Here is a 25,051-nt window from a genome sequence, read left to right on the forward strand (position 1 = left end):
TTCATCTATCAATAGACACTTGAGCTGTTTCCATAATTTGGTTATTGTAAATAATGCTGCGATAAACATAGAGGTGCATTTATCCTTTCAGATATGCTCATTCTCGAACAAATTTCTCATTAGTCTCCATAGAACTGCATTTTGAATCAGGAAATCCAAAGTCGTTGGTGACAGTGAGGTAACACTTCCTTTTAAGTCCCCAGCCCTCCCTTCCCCTTTTCGTAAGTTTTCCCTGGTTCTGCCTTCTGGCTCTGGGTCTCACTGTCTCCTCAAAGTCTACAGGGGCAAACATCCCACTGATTCCTACATCTCTGAGTTGGAGTTGGAGTGGTTTCCAGCTCCACCCAGGTCTGCTCTCTGAGAAGGTAAAGAGTAAAGTTTAAATAACCTCCTGGGGACATCATCTCCTAAGTTGGAGCTAAAGAAGCTCAAGTTAATTCACAAAATGCCATGTGGAAACAATAATAAAGTCACAATTTTAGGATTAGGAGAGGGGCAAATTCTTTATAATTTGCCATATTAATTCATAATATAATTATCTGAAAAATGCCTAGGAAAACATACATGCTTGAATTTAATGTAAATGAGACACTTAATGGGAGAGATGGAGAAAGGCATTTTATATTAGTTTTTAAAATCAATTTCCATTATTAAATAGAAGCACAGGAAACAAAAATAGCATAGATCAGAATGTCTTTTTTTGTTTTTTGCAAAAAAATAGTATTGCTATTCATAATTACAAGAAATGGATGACAATATTTTAAATGAGTTAACTTGGGCCCACCATGTTCACTTCATGGTGTGAAGAAAACAGCATTTCAATGATTTTTTTTACCTAATTTGTTCTAAATTACAGTAAAGTGCTCTGCAAGAAGCAAGTGCTTGTGTTAATTAACTCTGAGTAAAGAAGGTCACTGGTATACATGGGAATCATTTTGAGATTTTAGTTATGGATTTTCTTCTGCAATTATAATTCTTCATTAGGCATTATAAGCACATGTAGATTTTCAATTTTTTTATCTAGCATTTCAGATTTAGGAATATTTGTTGATTTTTCTCTACAAGATTTAAAATGTAACAATAATGGAATTGACTTAAATGAAACATATGGTTCAACGTATTTATAAGTATACCTAAAATATTGGCCATTTGTGTAAGACTAAATATTGTGGCTGAATTTTTTTGTTATTTAAAAAATTGTAATTCCAGTATAGTTAACATACTATATGTTATATTAGTGTTATATAGTGTTATATAGTTATATAGTGGTATAGTGATTCAATAATTCTATCCATTACTCAGTGCTCATCATGATAGTGTACTGTTAATCCCTCTCTGGGACCTGTAAGTTTGTTCTCTGTATGGCTGAGTAATATTCCAGTGTGTGTGTGTGTGTGTGTGTGTGTGTGTGTGTGTGTGTGTGTATGTATGTATACCACATCTTTATGCATGCATCTATTGATAGGCACTTGGGTTGTTTCCATAGTTTGGCTATTGTAAATAATGCTGCAATAAACATAGCTGAATTTTAAAAAACCACATACCCTATTGTACTTCAAACTTATAACACAAAGAATGAACAAATCTGAGTTTTCAGTCATTTTATATTCAGTTGTAAACATCAGATGCAAAACTCTAAATGCTATAAATTCTTGTAAATAATCCAAGATATCATAAGTTTTATCAGGCTTTTGAGAACCATTAACAGCTAAGTCAATATTTCTAAAATATATATTACTTTTAAATGTTTATTTCTAAAGTTCAATTATAAAAGCTTTAGGGGTTTTTTAGTGTAAGCCATGAATTTTATGCCTAAGAATTATGAGAGCCATAGTAGGTATTATTTTGTTCATATAACACATGATATATAGATTTTTAACCTGAAATTGTTTACAGAATTTAGTATTTGAATGCTGTGGTATGATGGGCAATGCATATTTACTCACATCTTCCAATTCACTCTTGTAATAGCTTGGAAGCACTATAAACAAGTTGGCTTTAGCCACAATATAGAGGTAGTAACCTGTGCCATTCTTGTGACTGTCTTTTTTCTGAAGATTCAAAAGTTAGCTATACAGCAGTTTGGTCCACTTTTTCTTCATTGTTAGCCCCAAACTGAAAACTTTTTTCCTAATTCAAAAAAGATGTCAAAGAAAGCTTTTTCATCTAAAATTTCCTATTTGATAGGCATTATTCTCCGTGTTAAGCCTCTTTATCTGACAGAATTAATCAGTGTTCTTTTTTTCTGATTCTGGTCCTCCTGTTACTATTTGTATCACATCGTATTGCACTTATTATTTACGTATTCCTCTGCCCCTAAGATCTGATGAGAACAGAGACAATTTTATTCATATTTCCAGTGCCAGAGCCTAAGACCCTCTCTGGGCCACAGTAGGCTCTCAATAAATGTTTACTGATCAGAATTGCTTAGTGATACGCTGAAGTGCTGCCCATATATATAATAGTGCTTGCTAGGACATGTCAAAGTATGTTGGATCACCTATTTTAGGTTTTTGATTCTTTATATTAGTTAGGGTCAGCAAACTTTTCCTATAAAGGGCCAGATGGTAAATGTAGACTTTGTGGGCCACTCGGTCTGTGTCACAACCACTGAACTCTGCTGTGGTAGCCTGGAAGTGATCATACATGGTGTGAAAATGAAGGAGGATGGCTGTGTTCTAATAACTTTATTCACAACAACAGGCATCATTCTGGATTTGGCCTTGCCCATCTCTGCTATCAATCACTGTTTTGAGAGGTGTAAGAAGAGGGACTGGAGATTCCAACCATGTATTGTAATAAATACTATATTTCAAGTTTCTTATAAATGTTGACAATGAGAATTATGATGGACATAACGTTTTTGAAATATCTGTCATTAAGACTAAACCATGAGGTTGTAGTGGATAAGGAGGAGTAAGAGAATGAGAAGTCCTTCACTCATTTGTGGAATTTAAGATACAAAAGAGATGAACAGAAGGGAAGGGAAGCAAAAATAATATAAAAATGGAGGGGGACAAACCATAAGAGACTCTTAAATACAGAGAACAAACTGAGGGTTGCTGGAGGGGTTGTGGGTGGGGGGATGGGATAAATGGGTAAGGTGCATTAAGGAACACACTTGTTGGGACAAGCACTGGGTGTTATATATAGGGGATGAATCACTGGAATCTACTCCTGAAATCATTATTGCACTATATGCTAACTAACTTAGATGTAAATTAAAAAATAATAATAATAAATTAATTAATTAAATAAAATTTAAAAAAAGAGAGAGAGAGAGAATGAGAAGTCCTGAAAAGACCTGGAGTGAGGAAGAGTGTGGAGAAAAGAGAGCAAATGCAAGTAAATGTAGCCCACAGCAAGACATATCTCGGTCCAAAACCTCCAGTAGGAGAGTTATCAGACAGATTGAAGAAAAGATGGATTTTGCTTGTTTCTTATTTGGGACAGGAGGGAAAGAACGTCAAACAGTAGCAGTCCTCCAATGTTTGTGTTTGCATACTTCCTAAAAGAATTTTGAAAAAAAGATGTACATCTCTTCCCACACTTCCAAGTTGACATCTAAAAATGTTTTATAAGTAGGATGCAATTTACAGCATATTATAAATAATGGCATTGAAAAGTAAAAATGTCATGACACTCCAAGGGGCTCTCATATCATAGCAGATTTTTCACTTTTTATTTTGAATGATTTTAGGTTTATGGAAAAGTTGCCAATTTAATACAGAGGATTCCTGTATACCATTCATCCAGCTTGCCCTAATGGTACATTTCGCATAACCATACTACAATCATCAAAACTAAGACATTAGTACTAGTGTAATACTGTGTTAACTAAACTATACATTTTATTGTAATTTCACATTTCCATGATGTCCATTTTCTGTTCCATGATCAAATCCAGCATTCCACCGTGCACTTAGTTGTCATGTCTCCTTATTTTCCTCCAAGCTGTGACATTTTCTCAGTCTTCCTTTAACTTTTATGACCCGGCACTTTGGAAGTGGTCAGTTATTTTGTAAAATGTTCCTCCATTTGGATTTGTCTGATGTTTTTTATTATTGAATTAAGATTATGCATTATTGAAGAGGGTACCAAGGAAGTCATGTGCCCTTCTGAGGACATCATATTAGGGAGTACTTGATGCTGAAATGGCTAATTACTGCTTATGTTAACCTTGATCACTTGATTAAAGCGGTTTCTGTAGTGTAAAGTTAGTACTTTCCCATTATAATTAGTGACTATCTTGGGGGTAATACTTTAAGGCTATGCAAATTCCTGTTTCTCCGCAAACGGTCACCCACTAATTCTAGCACCCACTGGTGGATCTTGCCTATATAAATTATTACTGTTGTGTTTGCCTAATGGTGATTTTTGTTTCTCTTATTCCTACTACACTTATGAGTTGTATTTCTTCTGAAGAAAAGAATCGTTTTCCCCTTAATTTATTTATTCATTCAGTTGTTTATTTTTATCAATATGGACTTATATTTTATGAGTTACAATCAAATACTATCAATATTTTTATACTCAAATTGTTCTAATGTTAGCCATTGGGAACTCTGTCAAGTTAGTTCCTGTGCCCTTTGGACATGACCTTATCTTTTTGTGAGCATTTTTTTACTTTCTGGGACCACAAGATAATCCACTTTCATCTTGCATTTTTCCTGCCCCAGACCTGGAATCAGCCACTTCTCTGGGGAGCACTAATTCCTTTGACTGAAGATTCCTTAATGATTTGAATTCCATCAGAATCTATTTAAAAATAGAAATACACACAGATGAGCTCTTGGCAGTTAGAGACATTGTTTTGTTTTTCTCCTTAGTCTTATATTTCCATTCCAATCTGCCCACAGAATTTTATCCTAATGTAATATATTTTTAATCTTGAAAAATATTCTACTCATCACCATGTCATATTGGCCTACAGTAAAAAGTATGTATATAAATTAAAATTATTTTTAAAATTTCCATGTGAACATAGGCTCTACGTGTTATACATTTTCTTCTATATTGAGCTGTCATGTCAATTTTTATTAGTACACAATTGGTTAGAACAACATAAATATTTACAACAGTTAATGAGCCTATATCAAACTAAATATTATAGGTAATATATCTCTTAATGAAATGGATATATCACAATGAAATTAATTATTATTAATTTAAAATTGCTAGAATAACTCAGGGTTTAGCATGAATTCTATTTTTTAGCTATACATGCTGAGAAACTCTGGTAGAGATTATTGGTGCTCATAGTTGTTGGTTATCCTCTCCTTCTTGAGCACACTGGGAGACCTGTCAGACTTTCTTGCAGTTAGGTGGGACCATGTGACTAGTATGGCCAGTGATATATTAGTGGAAGTGCCATGTATTGGTCAAGGACCCAGGAACTTAACAGTTCTACTGCTTTTTCCTACCATGAAAAAGCCCCATGTTCCAGAGGCAGGAATATGCAGTCTGGATCTCTGAGTTATTGCTTGGATGTGAACTTCCCTGGAGAATCCATGGAACCATAGCAGGCTTTCTATGACCAGAAAATTAATTTTTGAGTTTTGTTTTGAACCATTAACATTAGAGGGTTTACTTGTTTCCATAGCATCCCATAATTTATCTTGACTAATATAAAAACTTTCTTCGTATAAACTTCATATAAGTAGATAGGAATTAAAGGGGGTTTGTTCATTCATAGGCACTGTTGTTTCATCTGATATACCAAGTAAAGTTAGGAAAAATGATATGCTGTTAATGTCATTATAGGTTTGTCAGTACTATTTTTCTATTAAAATGTTTTTATCTTAATATGTGATTTAATCATGACACTAGAGTTGCAAATCAGGTTATTTAGTTAATGAAAAATATTCATCATAAAACTTAATTGGTGAGGCCAATCTTCATGGTCAAATCCCTGAGCCAAATAAGACAAATAAATATTCAGAAAAAATCTGATTCCATTTTTCAATTCAATGAGCATGTTTTTTGTTTTGTTTTGTTTGTGTTTTTGTTTTTTAACATTTATTCATCTTTGAGAGACAGAATATGAGCGGGGGAGGGGCAAAGGAAGGGAGACACAGAATCTGAAGCAGGCTCCAGGCTCTGCACTGTCAGCACAGAGCCTGATGCAGGGCTTGAACTCATGAACCATGAGATCATGACCTGAGCTGAAGTCAGACTCAACTGACTGAGCCACCCAGTCGCCCCTAACTAACTTGGATTTAAATTTAAAAGTAAAAAAATATATATCTCTACCTTACCTTCACTTAGAAATCTAATACAGAGAAAGCACACATCTTTGTCATAAGCTTTTCATCAGGGTAAAGTAAGATGTCAGGTTCTTATATATATCGACATTCTCTTTGCTTTCACCAGAATTTCTTTCCAGAAATATCTTCTTTGACAATAGTTAGGGGCTGGGTGAGATAAAGTCTTAAACAAAAGCAGTTATCATTCCTGTTGTTCCACTATATAATGCATATTAATTTAGAATATTACAATATGGAATTTCTCACTCATTACTTCATCCTTCACAGAAAAATGTATGAACACAGGGAAAGACATGAGGCTCTACACTGGTTTTATAATTCCTTTATTAAAAGAAGCTTCATTGACTTTAAGTTTTTTTCCCTTTGTTTGGTGCCATGGAGGATTTTCTCCAAGATAAAGCATCATAGCAAGATTTGGAGTGAAAGCCATGTTTTTTTTTTGTTTTTATTTATTATTATTATTATTATTATTATTATTTAGGTAGTGATAAGCATTTGTGCATTGTGCAAGAGAAGTAGAAAGGAAGAACCAGCATGACACTATGATCTCACAGGTGTTCGCATGCAGGTTAGTTCTAAGAAAGAATATATATGAAGGCTAAAGATTCTGGAAACTGAACTCCTTAAAAATATTCAATGTCCCCGCTCATGCTCTGTCACTCTCTGTCTCCTGCAAACCCATTGTTGATATGGATGAGAAGTAAACCTTTGGTGTGTTAAGCCACTGAGGTTTTGGGATTGTTTGCTACAGCATTTAGCCTCCCCTAATAGAGTAACTGATGGTGCTATATACGTCTCACTACTGTAGATGTGAAGTGGCCTTGTATAACAGCAGTGTTCAGGTAGAGAATTGAATGGGAGTCACAGCCGGTACTCCAGGGACAAGGCGGTGCTGGAGTGAGCCAGGATGGAGCCAAATCTAAGAGAATAGATGGCAGGTTGCACCAACTACAGACTTCATAGCTGATGCCTGCATTGTTCCCAGGAATGGGGCCAGACAACTACCCTCAGTGGACAGAGATAACACACATTTACAATAAGTTATCACTTTCTTCCCCGAGTACTACAATGACACAATTTCTCATATATCCATCACCATTTTGAGGAGGAAAAGGAAACTCCAAAATACTGTTTATCTAAGACCCCATCTAACCCACCCCTGGTAGGAAGTGGAACTTTCAATTGAAGAAGCATTTAAACTCAAAGAAGACTGTTGGAATTGGAAAAGCGTAAGATATGTTTAATTGTAAAATCTAAGATTTCCATTACCCAGAGTCACGGATAACAATTGATTTTTTTGGAGGGGGGCACATTAATTATGTGTGAATGAGTTTGTGACCCTAATGCTTCTTTGCTTTTCATGCCATAGCTATGAAATCTAGTGCAGATTAAAAATAGATGTGGAAAAACTTTTTTTAAGTGCACATATATAAATAAAACATAATATTTCAATACTTTCTGTTTCAATAATGGGAAGGACTGCATGATCTTGTCCATGGGGACAGATTCCCCAGAGATGCAGTTCAATACTAAATAGCAAAGTACAGAGCATTGACAAGAAGTATGGTCTCTTTCTGCAAAACCACTTTATTAATGACATACTTTGTCAAATTGTTACATGTGACTATTCCACTTCAATATAACTCAACTAGAAGGATAATTGATTAGCAGTTTTTACCAATCCCACTGAAAAGAACAGAACTTTAATTTCATTTGACAGATTGTTAAATCGGGCTTTTATACCACCTGGTTAGTTCAAGCCAATTATTCTTATGAGTGATAAATATTCAACTGCCACACAATATAATATCCTTTAAAAAATGAAGTCTTAAAACTTAAAAAAATTATGGAAGTAGATTGTCCTAATGTGTAAGTTACACAGCGGTAACAAAGAGCTGCTTTTGGAACCTGTATTAATTGTTTCAGGCCACAAGGACTCCATTCTTAGGGTATGCTCATTAAATTATATTTCTAATGATGATGGTTTTTCACTTAGCAATTCACTCACACTTTCTCCTGGAGCTCCACCTCATGACTAGTGGCTACTAGTTAGTTTCAAGGCAACTGGATGTTATAATTAAAATGCACCTTCAGGGGAGGCCCTGAGATTCCCCCAGTTCCTCTCTATCACAAGACCTTACTTAATTTTCATAACCACCTGGAATTTTGTACTTATGCATTTCTTTACTGGCTTGCTCTCACTTTTTTCTCAGAAAATAAGTGACATAAAAACAAGAGTTCGCATTAATTTGCTCACCACAATATGTCTAGTTTCTAGAATGGTACTTGGTTCTTAGTAGGAATGCAATAAACATTGATGTAATCAGTAAACTTTTAAATGTTGATTATGAAGGCACTTTTCCATATCATAAATTCATGTAGGAAAGTCAAATCTGTGATATTTAATTTACAGTGTTATGCTATTAACCATAATTTATCAACTACACTAACTAGTCCAACACAGAGATGGTTCTTAAGAACCATAATTTACTAAATAGAATACCCCAAATAAACTCATTTATATAACAAAGGTATCTAGATTATGATTGGAGAGTAATTTATTTAGTACTTCTCAATATATCCTATATTGTGGTTCTAATGGGACTGTAATTCAGATCTTCATTTTTTCCCCTTTAAAATCAAATTATATTTTATATCTTTCAATTGTTAAGAGAGTTATATATTATTTTAACATTTAGTTTTCAATAAAAACCATGAGTTTTAACAATAGTAAGATTCTGATAAATTCCTTTAAGTTTATCTATATATTTAAACATCAAATGTAGTCATCATTCAGTAATTGAAGATTTTAAGCCACATTATGTGGTTGCTTATGAAAGTGTGCTGCTAACCAAGGTCTTTCCTATTTAAAGACAGGTAATTTTTCTTTTTTAGTTTGAGAACTCAGAATTAATAAAAACAAATGTCACTGTAAATATTAGTTTAGAGCCCAGAATGTGTGAGTTTTAAGCTTAGAAATTAGTTTTCTAAATCCTGTGTTAAAATGATTGAATTAAAAAACCAACAAGAAAACTTCTCAGAAGCCTTTAACTTTTTGTCTTGTATAAGGTCTAGAGTTTTGGAATTTGTTTTACTTCCCCTCTCTCTCTTTTAATGGAATGAGTATGGGTAAATGTCTGAATAGATGCCAGATTAGGCTAAAAATTCTTTTAAAGTTTCAGTAAGCCATTCACATTGGTTTGAGAGTCTTGAAGAGGGAGTTATTTTTAATAGTTCTTGTTTTCTGAATAGTAGCCATTGTATAACTTCCCCTTTTTAAGAATAGATCACAGTTTGGGGAAATGAGTAAATCAACACACATCTGATTTGGTTACAGTTCAAAACCAGTAATCACTTTAAGAGTGATTAAATAGTGACACAATTTACATTATAGCGGCATCTGGTCTGTAAGGAAAATGAGGGGAGACTCCCCTTATAGTCTTTTCTTATTATCCTCATGGCTGTGGCATTTTCTGGACTCATTGTTATTGGTCATTCTTCTCAAGATCAGAAATGAGAATGTTTTCTTCCAAATGTACTGTACTAAAGTTGGTTGTAGGATAGTAAGGATTCCCAAACCCTGCAAGTCTCCTGAAGATACCTCTGTTGTGCTTGTATATACAGAAGGAAAGTGCAGAAACTGCCAGAATTACTATCAGTGTCAGTGCTACTGCAAGAGGTACAATGCTGTGACTTGGTCCTGAAAGAAGATGAAAAAAAGGAAGGGTTCAATGACAATGAATTAAGATAGATACTGCCACACAGTTACTTTCTATTTTATTATTTCTAAGATACATCAAAAAATGTTCAAACCTACCTTTTCTTGAGTGCTCCTTTATTGTGTGAATATCTAAAAACAAATACAAAAAAAACCCACCTGAGATTAAAATTTTCTTTTAATTCAGCAAAATTATGTTATTATTTGTAGCAGAGTTCAACAAACTATGGCTCATGGATCAGATCTGGTGCCTGTTTTTATAAATAATGTTTTATTGGAACTCAGTCACACTCATCCATTTATGTATTGTCTTTGGCGGCTTTCATGCTACAGTGGCAGCGTGACAGAAACTATATGGCCCCCAAAGTCTAAACTATTTATTGTCTGGCCCTTTACAAGAAAATTTTGCTGACCCCTGATTTATTATAATCATTATTATTGCTCACAAACACATACACTGCTCTTTTTTTTAAGCTGAAAATTTTCCATCTAGTCTCAGCACTATGCTACAATAAAAATATGAATAAAATATAGTCCTTGCCTGCAAGGAACTCAGTTTTGTTAAGCTATGAGATGGAGTTTGTCCAGCAATGATAATCTCTTTACCTCCAGGGAAGGATTCTAAACTCAGCACTTTCTCACCTTTGCAATCTTAAGAATCTTGAAAAATGAATAAAAAATAGCTCTTCCACTCAAAAAGTTGGAGGGTTCCCATTTGACGACTCTCTACAGTAAAAATGTATCTCTTTCAAGTAGACTCTGTCTCAAAGTTTGAACGCTGCCATTTTTCCTCTAGGTAAAGATCCAGAGAAATAGGTAGAGAATGACCCAGAGAAAGATCAGTAAATGATTTGTGAGTGGAGAAAGTGTCTTGGTGCAGTCCTTAGGCCCATTCATTCTTACACACTTAAAACATTAACATTGTCACCAACAGCAAAGCCACATTAACAAAACCTGTTTTGCAATTTAAAAATAATACTATATAATTTTTCATCATACTATTAAAAACATATGTTATATGTGTGTGAAGAAACTTTAGAGTTATTGTTATTTTTTTATTTTTAGCTTTTAACGTTGGTTTATTTTTGAGAGAGAGTGGGCACGTGCGCGAGCAGGGGAGGGGCAGAGAGAGGAAGACACAGAATCCAAAGCAGGCTCCAGGCTCTGAACTGTCAGCACAGAGCCCAACATGGGACTCTCATTCACTAACGGTGAGATCATGAGCTGAACCAAAATCAGATGCTTAACCAACTGAGCCACCCAGGTGTCCCATGTGAAGATACTTTTTAAAGAGAAGCTGTTAAAAGAATATTTATTCTCAAGATGCATGCAGTAAGCAGATATGGAAGGACCATGTAGAGTCAAAAAACTTGGACTGTGGGCTTCAGTTTGATCAAGTACATTTCTCATCTGTAAAATGGGAATATTGTATCTGCTTCACTGCTTTAAAAATTGCTATGAGGGACGAAAGAGGTATCCTATATATTACAGGAAGCTTTAAAGTCTTGTATAGACGCAAGGTGTTTCTGATTTGTTTTTGATACTTAAATGCTATTGATCACTTGGGCACAGTACTTATTAGGCTCAGTCCTGTTTTCCAGACTATTAGGGCTTGAATGTTGGTGCCGACATCTTCCAGTTTTTTCTCCTTCATTCCCACCCAGTCTCTAATCAGATCACCAAATCCTGATGATTCTCTTTTCCTATTTCTATTCTTCCTCATGTTCCTTGTTCTGTCACTCAAATCACAACTGCCCCCCTTTATATCCAGATGAGTGTGATTCCACTGCAAGTGTCTACAGAGCACATAGGGCTTCCCTGTCAGGTTCACCATGAAGTTCAGCTGTCTAAACTGATACTCTCACAGTATCACAGAGAGATACTCTCTGTGAATGGATCCTACATTACTGTCCAGTTTTATTCTCATCACCACCTAATATGAGCCCTTTGCTCCAATCTGAGCTCATTCTCAATCACTGGCTTTAGTCATGCTGGGACTTTTGTCTAATATGCCTTCCCTCCTCTATTCTCTTCATCTTTTGGGATTCCAAAACCTTATCTCCTCTCTGAAATCTTCATCAGCAGGTCCCTCCTTCTCTGCAACACTGGCATCTAGAAATGTTGTGATTATTATTAAAAACACCTTTCCACTGTTAATGTTCATTGTTAACATCCTATCTTAGAAATCTCTGTATTATTGGCAACTGACTAGAATTTTCTGGCTTAGATTTCTAAAATGATTATTTCTTTTTATCACCACAAACTGTGTAGCTCGCAATGAAGTTAAAATATGACTTTTATAACATATTATGGCTAGCAACAGAGAATCACATCCATTAATCCACAACAAGAATACCTAGGCCTTGATTATATTTCCTGGGACCAAAGATGAATCTTAACATTTCTGAGTAGCAGTTGCCAGGAGGGTACTAGCAGTACCAGTAGCAGTTGCTTTTAACATTTCTAGTTCCATTTGTTTGAGGTTAAACTGCTTTTTGCGCATTAGTTGAACAAGGAGGATGACACAGGAAAGTCATAGTCTTTATAATGATTTTTTTGTTGATATCAGAGAAAGAAGGAGCTGAAATGTCCTCTGACTTGTTTGATGTAGAACAAGATGATAATGTCAGAATCTGAATATTCCCCGAATACTTGCATTTTCAACGCTTGAAATGCTAAAGAGGTGGGTCAACATTAGTCAGGGTAGAATCAAAATGAAGAATTATCCTCTGACTTTACCCACCTGCTTCCATTTTGCATATAAATCCTTTTTTTTCTTGACATGGAGATAACTGCCACACTCCTTCAGGGATCCTCAGGGCAATACACAGATGGGGTTTGACATGGTCCGTCTCTGGCTTCCGAATGCCCCAGTTCGACTGGTCTGTGGGAGTTCCATCAAACCACTTTATGGTTTCATCTGTAGAAAAATTGTTGACTTACTATGACTTATATGTATCATTATCAAATATACTAAGACTGGAATGAACCATAAAAAGCAGTTCTTGGGGCATCTGGGTGGCTCAGGTGGTTAAGCATCCAACTCTTGATTTTAGCAGAGGTCATGACCTCACAGTTGTGAGATCGAGCCCTGCATTGGGCTCTGCGCTGGGTGTGGAGTCTGCTTAATATCCTCTCTCTCTCCCCTCCCCCATTTGCTTGTGCGCACGCGCTCTCTCTCTCTTTCTGAAAAAAGCAGCTCCTAAATTTAATGAGACTGTCTCTTTATCTGATACATTCGACTCAGTAGGTACAGTCATGAAGTCATTATCAAAAGGTAGGTATTAGTAAAGTTGCTTTGTGAACAGCTCTATTTATTTTAGATACATTGTTCTAATTTAGTTCATTTAGAATATCATCTTAAAAAATTTTTTTAATGTTTATTTATTTTTGAGAGAGAGAGAGAGAGACAGAGACAGAGAGAGAGAGAGAGCACAAGCAGGGAAGGGGCAGAGAGAGAAAGGGAGACCAGAATGGGAAGCAGGCTCCAGGCTCTGTGCTGATGCGGGGCCCGAACCCACGAACTGTGAGATCATGACCTGAGCCAAAGTCAGATGCCCAACCAACTGAGCCACCCAGGTGCCCCAAATATCATCTTTTTTTTTAACGTAATAGTTTGAATTTTGAAATATTCCCTATAATTGTAATCAATTTAAAGACATCAAGTCCTACCATCTATATCATTGCATAATGACTCTCTTTCTAAAATAATTTTACAACGAATTTCTTTAAGAAGCAAGCCAGTGGGGACTGAGGGGGTGGGGACAGTGGTAGAGTCCTCCAGGTGTAAGCAATAAGAGGAGATGCATTGTCTGAAAAGGATTTAAAACCAACAATAAAAGTACCTAAAAGTCGGTCAGCTTTTTATTACCACAATGGGCTAGAAATTCTAAACAATGTCTGTGATTGAAACACTCCTCCTTGTCAGAGTGAACCCAGCCTCCACCTTGAGGCACCACTGTAAGAAGTTCTCCGTACCAGTTAAAATATTTTTCTTTATAAGTACTTTCAATAACCACCAATTACATAGAGAAAAGAATACCATGTTCTCATTTGATCACAGACCCTGGTTTTTATGAGAAGCAAATAATTCTAAAAGCACAATTCATCACTGAAACGTTTCTATAACTCTGTTGTGCTTTTATAACATCTAGGAATCTGGGCTATTTTCAAATAAATAGGGTTTTGTTGTCTATGACTAAGTCTGTGAACACAAATTTCTCTCCAAGAACCTTCATGATGTGAGGGTAAGTATAAGATAAACTTGTTTGCTTGTTTTTATGTTTGGTATTCTGGGATTATTTCAAAGGACACAAGGGTATAGAAAAGGGTTAGCAATATTGTCTTTGGAGGAAATGGCTTTCGGATTACTGCTATTTTTTCACTGCAAATATATCTAAGGAGAGCCTTCTGGTTTGTAGATGTCATTTTCATTAGCCTTGGCCACCATGTATTTATTTATCCTGTCTCCTCTTTACCCAAATCACTTACTGTCATCATCAAAGTGAGCATTCAACCAAACCATCTGGACAGAAGAACCAAAAGCAAAAAGCTCTTCTAGGAGAAATGAATTTTCAGTCTCATCCTTGATTGTTAAAAGATTAGATCCTATAAAAGACACAAACAATAAATAAACAAGTATTTGTGTTTATGGGTAAATTCAATTTTAAAAATGTCTCCTTTACAATAATTTGTAAAACTCAGTCTTTGCAGAGCAAACATTTCTATTGTGAATAAGTGATTTTTGATTAAAAATTTAAAAATTATACTACATTTATTAAAAGAGACAAGCATGTACTTAAGAAGCTAAAGGATAGAATATTAATTTTAGAGAACATTAAAAGTTTATAATTCAGGTGCATTCAAAAGGAACATTTTCTGTGAAAGTGTAGTATTCTGAGATATCATATTAGGTTTTCACATTCTATACCGGACACTGAATTTCATAGATAGTCCATCCCCAAACAAGCAATTCAAAAGTATTTACTTTTTTGTTGTTGTTGCTCCTAAAGTCACTAAATAATCACACAAATGAAGAAAACCACATTGTTTACTGAAACGTCAAGAAGGAATGCATTGAAAGCATTTTACCATCACAAAAGAATTACCTTCCTTTTTGCAAAATTCATGAGCAGCCTCAAAACTTGTACTGTCTAGGACTGTAGAAAAACTGTAGCAATTACTTTTGAATTTTATCCAGGGAATAGATGTTTCTGAGCACAACTCTGGGTGTCCAAATGGTTTTGTTTCTGTGAACAAAAATCAGTTATGATTTTAGGGTGGTGACTGGGTTCATTTATTGGGATAAACATTGCATTAAATTCTATGACAGACTAAGATAAATAGTGTAATGAGATTTTCATGATAATACTCTGAAAGAGTGGGTTTAATATAAATGATCAGAAAACCAAATCCGGTTTGTAGCATTTCTGGCAGAAATAATCTTTACCTACACATAACAGGGTATATTCATGCATAGCTTCTTAGGCTTAGTTTGGGTGCTGCATGGGTGAGGGTGGCTGTCTTTCATGTTTATAATTGGTATCCTAAAGGTTGGGAAAACTGGGGGATGTGATTCATAGAAATGAATGAAGTTGGCAAAAAGCACTTCCAAATGTACAAAATGTGTTCTATGCAGTGCTGAATATTACAGATTTACCAAATCCTTACCTGCCAATCAACCTGTGAGAGAAAATAATGCATTTGGTAAAGTAACATAGCATAGCAAAACATAACACATAACTAAGGGAAATATCAGGTAGACTTTGCTTTAGAGGTCACATCCATGATGAGATCCTAGGTGTATGGCTATGGGTATGTTACCTATCATATTCATACTTTAGTTTCTTTACCAATAAAAAGAGAGCCAATAGGACACCTGGGTGGCTCAGTTGGTTAAGTGTCTGACTCTTGATTTCAGCTCAGGTCATGATCTTACAGTTGTGAGATCAAGTTCTGCACTGGGCTCCACTCTTGAGGTAGAGCCTGCTTCAGATTTTCTCTCTCTGCGCACCCCCCTCTTCCCCTCCCCTACTTATGCTTTCTTTCTCTCTCTCAAAATAAACATTTTTTAAAAAGTTATAAAAGAGAGTTAAACAACATCTTTTTTACATGAGAAGTTTATTTATTTGTTTTTATTTTTCCCTTCTAAGTAATCTCTACACCCAACAAGGGACTCAAACTCATGACCCTGAGATCTAAAGTCACATGCTCTACCAAATGACCTAGTCAGGTGCTGCTGCGTGAGGAGTTTAAATGAGCTAGTGCCTGACACTTCTTAAGCATTCAATAAATGCAGTGCTACTGAAAAGGGAAGAACAATTTTTATGGGGTTTTAGTAGCAGAATTAGCTTTTCCAGTGTATGTGGCTATTATTTACATTATTATCCTGAATTATTTTGATCCGAAGTTACATAGTGTGTATGCTGTTTAACTTACAGTATCCAGAATGTAAGCAAATATGTGCACTTTTACTAAATGAGAGATTTTTTTTTTTCAACGTTTATTTATTTTGGGGACAGAGAGACACAGAGCATGAACGGGGGAGGGGCAGAGAGAGAGGGAGACACAGAATCGGAAACAGGCTCCAGGCTCTGAGCCATCAGCCCAGAGCCCGACGCGGGGCTCGAACTCACGGACCGCGAGATCGTGACCTGGCTGAAGTCGGACGCTTAACCGACTGCGCCACCCAGGCGCCCCTAAATGAGAGATTTTAAAAGACACCAGCTGGTGTTAAAGAACTCTACGTAGCAATCAAGGGAAGGGGGACTTGGTGTAATGGGATGAACATCACATCAAAGAGCAAGGAAGCTTGGCTTCTCCTCCTGGTCCTATTGGTGGACATCTGTGAGATCTTCAGTAAGCTATTTCATGCTCTGAGTTTGTTTTCTGTTTAAAATAAAGTTCACCTGGCTCAACTGGGAGAGCCAGGTGAGCTTCAAGAGTAATGAGGTATTATTATCATTGTTATCATATAATATAAATATTATTACTATCATCATCGTCATCATCTCTAGAATTTTATTAGTCTTTGACTTAAACGTGAATTTGCAGTCTGGCCTTCAAGGTCACACATGCTCTTAATGCAGGTTTCTAGACTGATTTCCCACCTCTCCTTACTGGTACACTGCCATGAAGGCAAATTTCAACACTAGCTTTGCTTTACACCTTTCTTCCTTCCATGTCTTTGTCCAAGCTTTTCTTTTCTTTTCTTTTTTAATGTTTACTTATTTTTGAGACACACACACACGCACACAGAGTGAGTGCGGGAGGGGCAGAGAGAGAAGGAGACACAGAATCCGAAGAAGGCTCCATGCTCTGAGCTGTCAGCACAGAGCCCAACGTGGGGCTCTAACTCACGAACCAGGTGGTCAGGTGGTGACCTGAGCCAAAGTCGGACGCTTAACTGACTAAGCCACCCAGATGCCCCTGTCCAAGCTTTTCTGTTCAGACTGCCTCTCCATGTCCAATCATTTTCTCACTACATCCTACCTATTCTTCAAGGCCAGTCACACAGTTATGTCCTTCAAGAAGTTTTTCTACTTGTCCTCAAGTGGATGTGTTATGTTCTTTTTTCTTGCTAACCCCACAACACTTACTACCTCTTTTCCATCATTTGGTAGTTCTGCTTGGTATAACAGTTATTTGTCTGAACATCACCTACCAGACCAGAGGCTTCTTGAGGGCAGATACTTCTTACCCTTACTCAAAGCTCCTGCTTAGCACAGTGCCTTCCACACAGTAGGTGCCAGTACATATTTGTTGAGTTGAATAGAATTGAACCTACCAGTAGGTACATGACAAATTGCTCCTTGCAGAAATGACTCGCAGGCTGTGCTACTCCAGCGTCCACTGGTGTCGGCAAAAACACAGTCACCCAAGATGGATGACTCATCGTCTTTCCAAAAAGTGAAGGAGGATTTGGTGCCATCTGACCAGTCAAAATTAAGACCATTCTGTGGAGGGAAATGAAGCCATAATTTCTTTGCTAGCACTGCATCACCCAGTGCTATTTGAGCAGCCCTTACTTCACGCACTGATTTGTATTTCCACATCTAGACTTCTATTTCAGGGGGTCTAGGATAGTTTGTGAATGTGGCCTGACAAAAAGAAATAGCTGTCACAACGGTATCTTTTTTAGTTTTGGGTAATCCTTTGTTCCCTACCACCATAATTTCCAAGTAAGCAATCAGAATGAAGTTGGATTAGTATCTTGTTCTTTACACCAAAACCAATTTCAGATTGGTCAAAGATTCATACATATGAATTGGAAACATAAAAGTGCTAGAGAAAACTTGGCTAAATATTTTATACTCTTGGTGCGGGGAATATCTTTTCAAGTCTGATACAAAATCCAGAGGCCATAATGCAAAATTGACTACGTGAAGTTAAATCATTCTGTAATGCACAAATATAATAAACAACCATAAGACACTATTCTCTCACCTATCCCAATGACAAGGATTAAAATTTTGACAGTGTCCGGTATTGACAAGGATATGAAAAACTACCTGTTATCATAGTTGTTTGCATGTAAATTAGTGTAAACTTTTGGCAGGCAGTATGGCACTATTTCTTAAAATGTAAAGTGTGCTCAGCAATTTAACTTCTAGGAATTTATCCAACTTACACAGGGTTGTTTGTTGTGTATTACTTGTAATTGTGAAAAACTGGGAAGAACCCAAATTTCTATTCACAGGAGAGTGGTATGGTATATCTTTATGTGGTGCTGCAAAGAATGTGTTAGATTTTTACGTGCTGACATGGAAAGCTCTACAAGGCATATTAAACAAAAAACAAGTTAAAGGACAGCACAAGTAGTATAACCTCATTTGTATTTAAAAAACAATATATATATTTACCCATTATGTAAATATGTGTAGGAAATTTTTAAATGATGCATAAGAAATATTTACAGTGAATATCTCTGGGGTACAGAACCAGAGGTTGAGACAGAATAGAGTTTACTTTTTACTACTGCAAGTGTATAATAGTTTTATTTAAAAAAAAAAAAAAAAAGAAAACTAAGAAAAAATCTTACTCTCCAAAATACATCCCTAGAGGGAGAGAAAACCCACGTGTTAAATTCCAAGGTGGTACTGAATTAATTAATAACCACATTTCTAGACAGGAAGCATGATCCATTTTTCATGATAATTTCTTAAATGCAGATTGCCCAAATGCAGGTGCTTGAGTTTAAGATGTGTTCCACTGCCCACATGAGGCAGTATCTAGAGATACTCAGAAATTTTCAGAGAACCTTTGAAGGGCATTATTTTCCATAGATTAGGCAAGTGGATGTTTGTTCTAAAAAAGGTGTATACCTTTAATTTGTAGTCATAAGCTATTCGTAAGGTTGGTCATAGTTGTTGTATAAACCAATTACTTAAATGTTACATTTGCTATTATTTCTTGGAATTTTTTTTCTCTGTGTTAATTTCAGTGTCCATACCACTAAGGAAGTAGATGTGAAACTTAGTTATGCAGGGATGTTCCAAGAGATTTAAGATACTTACATCTGCAGTGAACAATCCAATCCAGTGGGGATGTCCTAACCGGTTGAGGATAACAGTGAGGAAGGACTGGTGATACTGATCTGTAATGCTGGCCAATTCTGCTCCATGCATTAGGCAGGTTTTTATTGCTGTATACCAAGTCATATTTGCATTAATTATCTTATAAGTTCTGTTTCCATATTCTAAGGTATTGGGGACTGGATACATATCAGATGTATTTACACTGTGTCCAGAGGTATCTAGAACAAGAACAACAACAACAATCATTTTTAGCATCTGGTTGAGAAAGGGAGAGGCAAAGCTTAGCATGGATCCATGTCATAATGATCCATGCTGTGATGAACATCAGTTTTCCTTCCCAGAACTATTTCAAAATGAGGGTAATACCTGAAAGCATAGGTGATGCTAAAGAATGAGAACTTAGGAAGTTTAATGCACGAGTTTCTTAAAAAAGAAAAAAATACATACATAGAGAAGATTTCTAGAAGATTTCCCATTTTTTACTCCCTTTTTCTCCTTTTTTAAAAATTTAAATTCAGTTAACATAGAGCATAATATTGGTTTCTGGAGTAGAATTCAGTAATTCATCATTTGCATACAACACCCAGTGCTCATCATAACAAGGTCCCTCCTTAATACCTTATATAGCTTAATACCTTAATCCATCTAGCCCATCTCCCACCCGATCACTCCATCAACCCTCAGTTTGTTCTCTATCATTAAGAGTCTATTGTGGTTTGTTTCCCTCTCTCCTCTTGTTCCCCTACCCCCACCTTCCATATGTTCATCTGTTTCTTAAATTCCACATATGAGTGAAATCATACAGTATTTGTCTTTCTTTGATTGACTTACTTCGCTTAGCGTAATACATTCTAGCTCCATCCATGTCATTGCAAATGGCAAGATTTCATTCTTTTTTTTTCCTTTTTTTTTTAATATATGAAATTTATTGTCAAATTGGTTTCCATACAACACCCAGTGCTCATCCCAAAAGATGCCCTCTTTTAGGATGCCCCAGACAGGTTTTATTCCACTAGTTACACCCGGCCCAACACACATTGCTCTGGCAGAACTTAATACTTACTAAGAGAATATTGACATATATTATGGAGTCATATATTGTGTTGCAAACATAATTTTACAAGTGCATATTCTCAAATACCACCCTTTTTTAAATAATTTTTTTAATGTTTATTTATTTTTGAGAAACAGACAGGGCATGAGCAGGTGAGGGACAGAGAGAGAGGGAGACACAGAATATGAAGCAGGCTCCAGACTTTGAGCTGTGAGCATAGAACCCAGTAAGGGGCTTGAACCCACCAACTGTGAGATCATGACCTTAGCCAAAGTCAGTCACTTAACCAACTGAGCCACCCAGGCACCCCCCTTTTTTAAATCAAATACCACCCTTTATTAAACTTGAGATTGTATGATAGTTGCTATCATGTTCAATGTTTACATGTATACATTCTAAATAGAAACTTAAAAACTACATTAATAAACAGAATACACACATTCTATAAATAGTTTCTATTAATATGTCATCTGTCAGAGTCAAGATTTACAAATTAAAAGGCAAGGTTTTCCCAGACATGATGACTGGTGCCTTCTTGTTCATGAGCGACAGGTCATGTGACAGCCAACCCCTTGTTTTACATCCAGGATATTTCCTCTTTAAAATGTGCACTTGCCTTTTTGTTCTGTACTATATCGTGTACTATGATAGGCTAAATTTAGCAAACCTAAAATAGAAAAACAAGGTAAGAATTTCTGAACTGTCTTATCCAAAGTGGCTGGGATATTTTTCTATTTACTGGTTTTATTACAATTGGGGTTGAAAAGGAACATGGTGAGGTGTGAATAGGTCAGAAGACTTGTGAATCAACCCCAGTCCTGACTATGCATGGCTAAGTGACCTTGGAAAAACAAGTAATCTCTCCAAGCGTCAAATTTCTGGTCTTTAAGAGATGAGTAAAGCTTTCCTTGGAGGGGTGTGGGTAGAATTCTAACACACAGAGCACTTACTGGAACACAGCACTTGGAATGTAGTACCCAGAACAAAGCAGGTGCTCAATAAATGTTGGTTCTTTATGCCAAGTAAAAATGGCAAAGTGGGAATTTGACTCTTACCTGAAAATGTTACCTCAATATAATAATAGCACATATTGTAAAACAAAAGTGAAATTAACCTATTTACCAAGTAAATTATGATGGACTACACTTTTATATTTGTTTATTCTTTACTAGAGGTCTGTTGGCCACTTGTCAGTCTATATACCAAGTCTAATGTTATTTTTTTTTTAAAAAACAATATAATACCATAGTAGATATTTAAAAATGATAACTAGTAAAATTAAGGCAACTAAATATTTTCATATATGTGACCTAAATACCAATTTTACTATTTACCCCCATTATATTACATATCTGTATTTTTACACACATAAAATTCTTCATATGTAATTGATTCCATCAAACTTCAAAACATACGTGATTTTGAGCAACATGATTTTGCCACTCATTGACCTGAAAAAGAAGGATCTGTTGGAAACCAAGCCCCATATTGGGGGTCTTGATTTTGTTCCTGTCTCCCTTTTATTTAGGTATCTTTATTCTTTCAGGCAGTTAAGAGAGTTTGCGCTCTAAGCCCAATGTAAGCAGCTGTTTATATGGCAAATAAAGAAGTGGAGCAGAATTTGGTCATTTATTGTAGGCTAAGAGAATTTGTGTAGTTGAATAATATTTTTTGGAAATAATAATATAAACAGCTGTCATTTGTTAATATGCTGGCAACTTGCTAAGCATTATATATGCATAGACTCTGTATGTGCATAGAGTGAGATAGTTATTATCCCATTTTACAGATGTGAAACCACATCTGTAAAAAGATAAGAAACTTCATTGACACTTAATTACAGAGATGGGGAAAGAACCCAGGTGGGGTATGAATTCCAGTGCCTATGCTCCCAACCACCCCTACTTAAACTATGTCCAAAAGACCATATACAATGTTAGCCCAAAAAATTTCAAAGAGAGAAAGTGGTAAGAGAGCAGTCCATTTTAAGAAGAGATCAACATCAGTGTCACAGAATGGAATCATTGTATTTAACTGAGTGACCTTGAATATGTAATTTATTTTTTCTAAGCCTCAAGTTTCTCATCTGTAAAATAACACTTTTTACCTACTTCCTAGCATTGTTGGGAGGTTTTTATGCCTTATTGCTTATGAAGCCAAGGCACAGGGCCAGGTATATCATAAGTATGCAAATACATGGTGTATTGATATTATTTCTTTCCCTACAAGACTCTTCTCTTCTCATAATACCCTTGCTATAATTGATTATCTTCTTTCAATTCCTGAATATTATTATTTTTCAGTGATAGCTGTGAATTGGGAAATAGCTTCCCTGGGCTATTCTGAGGATGGATAGATACTCAGTGCATTAAAGTGTTCACATACATGCAACACTAAGAGGTATAAATCATATTCCAAGTAAGTATATAAACAATAGGCTGCCCAGAGTTGCACCCAGCTCCAAACACAAACTGTGGTCTTCTAGAGTAGCATCATACAGGGAAACCTTGCACTTGGTGAAAGCACAAGTTGGAGCTATTGTTTTTGTTGTTGCTATTTTTATTTTTATTAGTCAAGGTCACTTACAGTGCATTTGACCTGATCATCAACCCCACTGACTACGTGTAATAGTATGGCTTTTGTATTTCACACCAAAAGTTACTGGGGGTTCTGATCATTAGCTCTAGAGACATGCTACATGTCATATTTAGTCACAGAGGGCATTTTTAGGTTTCCAAGAAAGTAGGAAATATTAGTTTGTTTATTTCTTTATTTAACAACATTTTCTTAAAGCCTTTTTTATTCCCTGAACACACACATAAACTCAGAAGAAAGAAGTAAAGCCACTTAAGAGGGCTAAAATGGATGCATAAACTTGGTCATCTCTCAGATGGTCTCTGTAGTCTTTAGAACCCCACTAAAGGCCATAATCCTGGGGTAGTAGAGATTAAATGAGCAAATATATATAAAGCTCAAAAAGTAAGTGCCTGACACTGTTAGCTATGAAAATGACAGTTACACAGTGTGTAAAACAAATATGGAAGAGAAGAGTGGGTCATAGAGATGAAAGGAATAAAAAAGCAAATATTTCTTACCCTGCATTTTTTCACAAACAAACCCATGACCTTCTTTTCCACAGTCTTCAAAATACCATTTTCCAGTGAAATGAAAATTAGGATTACTCGACAGCAAGGCACAGAGAGGAATGTGTTTTTGAACTTCAGTGATGTTATGACTTGGAATCTTTAAAAAGATACATATGTTTTCCAAAAAAAATGGAAACATATAACATTATTATAACACTGAAATTTTTATTAAGGACAATTTAAAAATTCAAGCACTATTATCCCTTTATTTGCATTTAATAAACCTGTTCACAGATCACTTCATAACCTGACAAGTAAATAATTACTGTGATAAGTAATATCATTTATAGAACACATGAAAATGACATAATTACATTATTAAAAATTAATATAATAACAGACTAATAAAATTTATGCCTATAAAGTATAGGAAGTAAAAGAACACTTTACTAAGTATTAAATAGGATCTCTTGCTAAAATTTTTTCTAAAAATTAAATCTGAAAACTTACATTTATATCAAATGGAGACCAGTTAGAATATGCCACAGACTTTCCATTTAGCCATTTTTCATAATTACCATTTTGTAACCCTATCCACACATTAGTGGTCTGGCCAAAAAGATTCATAGTAATGAAGGCTAAAAAATAGAAATACATTATCAAATTTAATACCATATAAACCATTTGGGTAATCATCGAATTCTGTTTGTAGCTATGATTTTATTTAAATGACAGCAAAACTTAATTATGAATCAATTGTAGGAATTTGTTCTTACTAAGGTAATGCAGTCTCTTTCACTTTTGTTTCAGTTTAATTGATAGACATTAGCTAGCTAAGCCTGGGATTTCATCGTATCATTAACAAAACTATTTCCAGTGTTCATTCAATGCCTTTCTAAACAAAAGAAGATTTATCAACTCTACTTAAACTGAAGTATACAACTGCCTAAATATCAAATAAAGGTGTACAGGTAAATCTAAAGGGATCTAAAAATTATACCATGCAGTTATTATAGAGTGTACCTCAGATTATTTCAGCCATTTTGCAATAACGATCATAAATCTGCCCTATTTTTTCCACTATTACTGGGGAGACAAAAGGCTTCAAAAATCAGCAGTTTATAAGCAATGCAATGTACTAACTTTTACAGATGTCATGATATAAACCTTATAGGTCAAACTGAAAATGTATGTGTCATCAGCTATATAATACATATGATGTTGATTTGGAAATGTTAGCATTTTGGGGGGACATTTTTATTTTTTTTTTATTTTTAATTTTTTTTTTAATTTTTTTTCAACGTTTATTTTTGAGACAGAGAGAGACAGAGCATGAATGGGGGAGGGTCAGAGAGAGGAGGAGACACAGAATCCGAAACAGGCTCCAGGCT

At 35.5% G+C, this 25,051-nt stretch overlaps 1 protein-coding gene across 4 annotated transcripts in view; it reads right to left on the minus strand.

The window, feature by feature from the left end:
- Positions 1-7,833: 7,833 nt before the first annotated feature.
- The window catches only part of PLA2R1 (phospholipase A2 receptor 1), a 117,570-nt gene continuing 100,352 nt past the window's right edge, over positions 7,834-25,051 (minus strand). For 3 of the 4 annotated variants that reach the window (XM_045479965.1, XM_045479963.1, XM_045479964.1), the window contains 9 exons: positions 24,171-24,298; positions 23,670-23,817; positions 19,500-19,738; positions 17,771-17,939; positions 15,093-15,233; positions 14,476-14,592; positions 12,728-12,904; positions 10,084-10,116; positions 7,834-9,966 (listed from right to left, as the gene is read on the minus strand). In XM_045479965.1, the coding sequence (XP_045335921.1) occupies positions 9,752-9,966; positions 10,084-10,116; positions 12,728-12,904; positions 14,476-14,592; positions 15,093-15,233; positions 17,771-17,939; positions 19,500-19,738; positions 23,670-23,817; positions 24,171-24,298 (1,367 nt within the window). In that variant the 3' untranslated portion in view covers positions 7,834-9,751. Of the gene's footprint in view, positions 9,967-10,083; positions 10,117-12,727; positions 12,905-14,475; positions 14,593-15,092; positions 15,234-15,437; positions 15,531-17,770; positions 17,940-19,499; positions 19,739-23,669; positions 23,818-24,170; positions 24,299-25,051 lie in introns of those variants that run through there. The other variant, XM_045479966.1, reaches the window with a different exon arrangement.

The sequence above is a fragment of the Leopardus geoffroyi genome, chromosome C1 (assembly GCF_018350155.1).
Source record: "Leopardus geoffroyi isolate Oge1 chromosome C1, O.geoffroyi_Oge1_pat1.0, whole genome shotgun sequence".
In the NCBI taxonomy this organism is placed as follows: Eukaryota; Metazoa; Chordata; class Mammalia; order Carnivora; family Felidae; genus Leopardus; species Leopardus geoffroyi.